The sequence below is a fragment of the Panicum virgatum genome, chromosome 3N, assembly GCF_016808335.1.
Source record: "Panicum virgatum strain AP13 chromosome 3N, P.virgatum_v5, whole genome shotgun sequence".
Lineage (NCBI taxonomy): Eukaryota > Viridiplantae > Streptophyta > Magnoliopsida > Poales > Poaceae > Panicum > Panicum virgatum.
In genome coordinates, this window is record NC_053147.1 from 3,615,023 (window position 1) to 3,622,697 (window position 7,675).

At 45.6% G+C, this 7,675-nt stretch overlaps 1 protein-coding gene across 1 annotated transcript; it reads left to right on the forward strand.

The window, feature by feature from the left end:
* Positions 1-4,639: 4,639 nt before the first annotated feature.
* Positions 4,640-7,085, forward strand: LOC120666624 (amino acid permease 6-like). Its single transcript, XM_039946507.1, has 3 exons — positions 4,640-4,799; positions 4,904-5,231; positions 5,786-7,085. The coding sequence occupies exons 1-3, from the start codon at positions 4,736-4,738 to the stop codon at positions 6,807-6,809; spliced, it is 1,416 nt and encodes a 471-aa protein (XP_039802441.1). The 5' UTR covers positions 4,640-4,735; the 3' UTR covers positions 6,810-7,085.
* The last annotated feature ends 590 nt before the right edge of the window (positions 7,086-7,675 follow it).

Sequence of the window (7,675 nt, forward strand, 5' to 3'; positions counted from 1 at the left end):
AAGTTACTCTACTCCATTCGTTCCATATTATAATATGTTTGACTTTTTAAGACCTTAAGTTTGACCACTTGTCTTATTAAAAAATTTTATACAAAATATTACTTTCTTTTTTGTGGCTTGCATTATTAATAAAAGTTCTTCAAGAATGACTTAAGTATGAATATATTTGTACTGATTTTTTGAATAAGATGAGTGGTCAAATTTAAGACAAAAAATCAAACGAATTATAATTTGGAATGGAGGGAGTACATTTACGCTCATCCGACCATTATTAGCAATTTCTGAAATCTCGAATCTCCCCTACAAAATGAATGATATAACCAAGAGAAACCATGAACTATAATTTGCCCTAGCCCTAACCTAGGAGTAAATATTTCACAGTAATAAGATTGAGTATATATATACACTTTTCGTTTACCCACAGATCTAATTGTTTTCCCCCTCTAAGATAGGGATGTAAATGGTACGGATATTTCTCAACCGTATTCGAATTTGATCTGTTTTGGAACGATTTTTATCCGTTCGTATCTGATTCCGGATATTCAATATCCATAATCGATCCGTATCCGGATACTAAAAGTTATATTTTTATGATGTCAATATCCATTACATTCTTATCCGGCAAAAACTAACTATTCGTATTTGATCTGTATTCGAACAAAAATATAAAAACGAATATAATATCTGTAATATCCGTCTGTATTCATCCGTTTAACTCCCTGCTCTAAGATAACAGAGCTAACTGGAGTTTATTACTATGCTAGCCAATTGGACGAATAAGTTCCAACAATATTATATGGTGATCAACCTTGTCGTTTATCCTCATGGGAGAATGAGTGAGCTTGCGGCATTAATTTGCAGCAGTGCATGGGCTGCATCCCTATCCATGGCAGCTCGTCACAACTGAAAACGTCACCAAAGTAGCCAAGCCGAGTGAGGAGTGCCTTGACGTCTGTGCTCACCGACGCTAGTGGCCGGTAAAACACAATCGCGACCAGACGATGTCCAATCGAGAGGAGGGCGAAAGAGATACGGATAAAATAAAGGAGGAGCACGAATCTTCAGACGAGATCAGAGTGGGCCGACCGCGTCTCCCATTGGCGCATCCCAGGGCCCTCCACGCCCCTCAAAGCACCTACCTGTCTGTCTGATACTCTACTGCTAGAGTGCTAGTCTTTGCAGACTGACTTTTCTTGAGAAGTCTTTGCAGATACTAATATATTTGCAAAGCACTAACCTGTCTGAAGGTCTTCTGTTACTGGACCAGATGAACAGACAATTCTCTTGCTTGCAAAGTGTTGAGGAAAGTCTTGCAGATTTTTTGAAAAATCCAAAGTCTTCCTAATATAACTAAGTTTCCTACACAACCAGAGAGAAGAAATAAGATGATAAAGAACAGAGAGTAGACCACTGATTGATCCCGAGTTTTCAAAAAATATAAGTGGACCATATTCCCAGAGTCAACTCCACCATGACTCTTGTTTCATAATCCAAATCTTTTATGTTGTCTCTAGAAAATCGATATGATGTGAGTGCATATGGTAGTTTGTTGCAAATATATAAATTTAAACTCCTCCAATGAATAAGATGGCCAATAACAGAGACTAGACTGCTGATTGATCCTTAGTTTTCAACTATACAATTAGACCACATCCAGAGTAGTGTTAAGTCCACAATTACTAGTTTTTTTTTTAAATATGTATATGTTTATGTTGTTTTTAGCAAAGTGATGTGATGTGATGTGATGTGAGTGTATATGATAGTCTGTAGGTCACTAATAGGCGTCGCTCAAAAATAAACATATGGCAGTGGAGGGCCTGCCACAAAAGGGTGTTTGTTCCAATAGGTATCCAGCGCGGACTGCACCCAACCATGCCTCGCATCTCCCTTTCTCCATGTACCCTTCAAGGCCTTCATTGATTTGAGGCTAACCATCATTGGATAGTTTGGGATGAGATCGAGTGGTAATTTTGACCTTTTAAAATAATTTGTATAGGTTATGCGTGCATTTTATTCGGTTTGCACAAAACTGATTCCCTAGGAGAGCGAATAATTTTCTGGAAAAAATAACATTAGTCGTTTATTAGGCAGTCACCATAAATATTTCTTTACTACAATTTAGTGGGCTACTACAAGCAAGTTTAATTTAGCTATCTTTTCCAAAGTGCAGACTCCGAAGTTCAAGTTTGAAGGTCTAAAGGCAAGGTTTTGCTCGAGTTACAGATTTGATGATACACCTAAATGGTTTTCAGATACTACAAATAAAATCATCTGGTCATATATGGGCGGAAAAGAAGAGAACTTGATTATTACAAGATAGTGATAATAAGGGTGCAAGCTGAACCATTGCAAGTCTACGTGGATTAACTTAAATGGTTTCCCTGTCAGTTATGCACTCATGCTAAGAATTGATTCTTTTTAGTGCTGATTTCTACAATGTCATATCAAATTTCTTTAATTAGCCATATATATTCTTTTCTATAGATGTGTTGCCTAACCCTTGACTTGAGCTTGAATCCTTTGCCTAACTCACTGTTAATTAGTATCATTCTCTCGATGATAATTAAAATGTGCATTTAACACAAATTTACACTGGAATTCCTAGAAAATTTTCCCGTTCATGGATAGTGTTATGCAGAGAACAAACACATATAAGTCAGTGAAATAAGCAACGAAATATAATTCAGGCTATCAAAAACTCAATTATTACGTTCTGCAAAGATGTCATAATTCCTAATGATTCTATTGCTGTCCCCTTGTCCCAGATAGTGCCTTGCTTAGTGGACCGCACATCGGTCATGTCATAATAAGCTTTCTTTCCCTGACAGGATCGTTCTTGTACAAATCCTCAGATTGATACGAATAATAGGCTTCTTTATACTAACAAGACATGAAATTCTCTCAGTTATTCTCTTTTATGATATATAATATCAGATTCCCTAGTGTATCTTTTTTTTTGTGAGGATCTCTCCAAAGAGTTCGTGATTCAGGAATTTTCCCTCTTTATGTTAGGTTATTATATATTGTTGCTACTCCATGATAAATAGATTCTGTCCATACATTATGATATGCGCCGTGAAAGATTAGCTAGTCCTAGTTCGCTTATTTATCAATGCAGTTGTTATATATAGTTGGGTGCTTATGACGATAAGACATCTTATTTGTTGTAGTTAATAATATACTTGTAACCCTTAAAGTTGTTAGAGGATAAGGATATTACAAAACTAATTGAAAGCACCTTAAAGCACATGCCAAACAAATTTGCTGTTTCTGTGTAGAAACTGCTGCGGTCATGTATATAGAGGATAAAGGATGTTACAAAACTAATTGAAAGGAAACTTTGCATCGGTTTTCAAGTTTTTCATACTTCTTGCATCCCATAGGCTTGGTAGCGATGAAGAAAATTAATCCCTGATTTTGAAACTGAGTTTATTTTACACCTTTCACAAACAAGAGGGCTTATTATTTTATTATTTTATTTCTTTGCATTTGGCTCCTAGCTTACCGAATAGGCAACCTACACGTTGTTTTCCACTGGAATCCACCCATTCTAATAAACTTGTAGAAATAAAAAGAATTCCTTTCTAAAAGGGATGAATTTTTTCTCTATCTCCTCCCAAAAGTATTGTGTGCATGTTTCCTTATATAATTTCTGTCCATGCAATCCTCAAAAATAAAAAATTTCTTGATCCGCTCCACATAAGTCTGTGATAGATCCCTAAACTTTGCCTTACCTTGTTGTTTCGAGGGAAAAATTCTGCATGATAAATTAGATGGATGCATGGGTGCAGTGCACCCATTATAGGTGGCCAAACGGGCGGCCCGGCCCGGCACGGCCCGATTAGGCACGGCCCGTTTAGGCATGGCCCGCTTAGGCACGAAATTATTAACGGCCCGTGCCGTGCCTGCACATGGGCTGAACTGCCGGCCCAGGCATGGCCCGAAATTGATTTAATTTGGCCGGGCCGGCCCGTTTGGTTCGGCAGCCCGTCGGCCCGAAAATGCTTAAATATGGTTTGATAATGAGATGACATGGTATTTAAACGGGCCTATCGTGCTACCCATCGGGCCGATCGGGCCGCCTATTTTTGGGCCGTGCCTGGACGTGTCCACGGGCCGGTAGTGAGGCCTAGGCACAGCCCGGGTATCGGGCAGTGCCGCCCGTAGCCCAATAATAATCGGGCCGGGGTCGTGCTTGGGTCGGGCTAAATTGAGCCGGATCTCAGGCCCCCATGGGCATCGGGCCAAACGGCCAACTATAGCACCCATTGATCGTTTTAAATGCAATACCTAGGATCAGAGCACACCTAGCTACCCCATTGCAGATGGATCATGCATCATGCAAACTGCATGCTCTCCAGCGCAGCTGAGACGACTTGACTTATTGCATTGTGTCGATCATCACGTATGTACTCATCACAATTGAGGCAATCCAGATCGATCAACCAATAATTAGTAAAGCCGGTAGATCGATCGATCGAGACTGCGCATACGCCCCCAAATAATTTTACCTTTCGGTGACTATTCGCTGCTTTATCTTTCTATTTTCACTACAATTTCGTGAGGCTATAGCTGCTTGTCGTGACGCCCGCAGAGCAGAAAAATTAAAGATGGCATGGATTATATTGGTGGTGGTGGTGGCCTATATATATCTGGTGGCTCGTGCCTCGGCACGCACTCAACTCGATCACTCGCTCGCCGCCCTTCTCAGTTAGAGATCGATCGAGAAGAATTAATGGAGAGGCAGAGAACGGCGGTGGTGTACGACGCTGAATCCGGCGACGATCATGAGAGGCAAGGTATGTTGCATTGGTTGTTCATCATCAGTCTATTATTCTCTCGATCGATTGTGAATAATAATATGAAGCAAGCAACTTATATTACCGGGCGGGCGGCCGGGCAGGGACGGTGTGGACGGCGACGTCGCACATCGTGGCGGCGGTGGTGGGCTCCGGCGTGCTGGCGCTGGCGTGGACGGTGGCGCAGCTGGGGTGGGTGGTGGGGCCCCTCGTCCTGGTGGGCTTCTCCTGCGTCACCTACTACACGTCGGCGCTGCTGGCCGACTGCTACCGGTACCCGGACCCCGTCGCCGGCGCCGTCAACCGCGAGTACATCGACGCCGTGCGCTGCTACCTCGGCCGCAAGAGCGTGCTGCTCTGCGGCTGCGCGCAGTACGTCAACCTCTGGGGCACGCTCGTCGGATACACCATCACCGCCAGCACAAGCATGATGTACGTGTCATCAGTCTCAATTATTTAATTTGGCACATTAAATTATATTCTTGTACTTACAACTACGAGTCCTCAATAGTAAGGTCGTTAGCTTTAGCTAGCTAGTGTGCCATGGGCCTTCGTTCTCAGAGAAGTAGCACCTGCCGGCCGGAAGCAACCAGCAGGGGTGGGGGCAGCGGAAAGGTGGCGGCCGGGATACATGGCTTTCAGTTTCACCACCCCTGAAACCAGGGCGACGTGCAATCCGTTAGTTGCAACGACCGGCCGGCCCCATGTATGGATCTTGACGATCGATCGAGCTGTTTCGCCGATGCATGCGGCACGCATGAGAGAACGGACCATGCGTCACGGCTCCGATCGATCCCCTGATGGCACGTATCCGGTGTGATGAGTGACATGAATGTCCACTAGCAAAGTTTGTTGCAGATCTCCATCAGTGCCATGGTCATGCATGCATGGTGTTCGTTGTTTGTCCAAACTCCAAACTGCAAACAGTAGAGCTGAGACGTGAATAAAATTCAATTCTAGCTTGTTTTAATTGTACTGCACTGCAGCGCCGTGAAGCGCGTCAACTGCTTCCACCGGCACGGCTTGGGCGCCGGCGACTGCAACCCCTCCGGGAGCACCTACATGGTGGTGTTCGGCCTCTTCCAGCTCCTGCTCTCGCAGCTGCCCAGCCTCCACAACATCGCCTGGCTCTCCGTCGTCGCCGTCGCCACCTCCTTGGGCTACTCCTTCATCAGCCTCGGCCTCTGCGCCGCCAAGTGGGCCTCCCACGGCGACGTCCGGGGCACCCTGGCCGGCGCCGCCGTCGACGCGCCGCGGGACAAGGCCTTCAACGTCCTCCTCGCGCTCGGCAACATCGCCTTCTCCTACACCTTCGCCGACGTCCTCATCGAGATCCAGGACACGCTGCGCGCGCCGCCCGCCGAGAACAAGACCATGAAGCGCGCCTCCTTCTACGGCCTCGCCATGACCACCGTCTTCTACCTCCTGCTCGGCTGCACCGGCTACGCCGCCTTCGGCAACGACGCGCCCGGCAACATCCTCACCGGCTACGCCTTCTACGAGCCATTCTGGCTCGTCGACATCGCCAACATCTGCGTCATCGTCCACCTCATCGGCGCCTACCAGGTGTTCGCGCAGCCCATCTTCGCGCGGCTGGAGAGCTGCGTGGCGTGCCGCTGGCCGGACGCCAAGTTCATCAACGCCACCTACTACGTGCGCGTGCCGTGCCTCCGGTCGTCGTCGCCGCCGACCACCGTGGCCGTCGCGCCGCTCAAGCTCGTGCTCCGCACCATCCTCATCATGTTCACCACGCTGGTGGCGATGCTGCTGCCCTTCTTCAACGCCGTGCTGGGCCTCATCGGCGCGCTGGGATTCTGGCCGCTCTCCGTCTACTTCCCCGTCAGCATGCACGTCGCCAGGCTCAAGATCTGCCGCGGCGAGCTCCGGTGGTGGTTGCTGCAGGCCATGAGCTTCGTCTGCCTCCTCATCTCCATCGCCGCCAGCATCGGGTCCGTGCAGGACATCGTGCACAACCTCAAGGCCGCCGCGCCGTTCAAGACTTCCGACTGATCGATTAATAATCGTCTTTAATGAATGAATTAATTAACTCTCTTGTTAATTAATTTGTTAACAGTACGTGAGAGAGGGCCACCGTCTCTCTCTCTCTCTCTCTCTCTCTCTCTCTCTCTCTCTCTCTCTCTCTCTCCTTTTCGGCAAATCTGCAGGTTGATCAAGTAGAGAGTTTCTTGCTGCTGATTTGGACTTTGGAGTAGAAGTATATATATGTAACCCTCCCCTGCTTATTATGGAGCAATGCAAGATAAAAAAATAACTATTCCCCCCTCAGTCAAGAAGCGTACGTATGTTGCCTATATACAAAGCGTTGCGTCATCACAACTTTTCCCCCCTCAGTCAAGAAGCGTACGTATGTTGTGCCGGTATTTGCATTGCCCTTTTGTGCTAGTTAAACTCAGGCATAATATCCGATCCCCTTGATTGCGATTAGTAGTGCAGCTTTATGTACTTGCACTCTAACTCAATGCCGTTGATCATCACTGTTTGGCACTAGTTGCATCATGAAAAGTTAATTCTGAATGTATTCCAACAAAGTTAGCAGAATGATATTGCAAAGCATTAAATAAAGGAGTTCATCATTTTGGTATGATGCTGATGCCTGTCGTTCCAGTGCGTGCAAGCCAGCACACCATTCCTCTCTCTCTCTCTCTCTCACGAAGGACACAAATTGCAAATTAGTAGTTTGACAAAAAAACAATTGCAAATTGGTTGTGATTTTTTTTTTCATAGACAGCAACTCCAGAATGCAAGACAACCTCAGCTACAAGAGATGAAAAGTTTACCAAAACATGCTTGTCAGTTGTCACCCAAAGCCCCCCTTGCCTTTTTGTTGCATAAGGCAGCTCAAATGCTCAAAAGGG

What these genes read in the sequence shown, in the direction of transcription:
- LOC120666624 (XM_039946507.1), top strand. Translation starts at nt 4,736, where the DNA reads ATGGAGAGGCAGAGAACGGCGGTGGTGTACGACGCTGAATCCGGCGAC. An exon ending in CGACGATCATGAGAGGCAAG is followed by an intron (nt 4,800 to 4,903) that starts GTATGTTGCATT and finishes GCGGCCGGGCAG; the next exon opens with GGACGGTGTGGACGGCGACG. An exon ending in ACCGCCAGCACAAGCATGAT is followed by an intron (nt 5,232 to 5,785) that starts GTACGTGTCATC and finishes ACTGCACTGCAG; the next exon opens with CGCCGTGAAGCGCGTCAACT.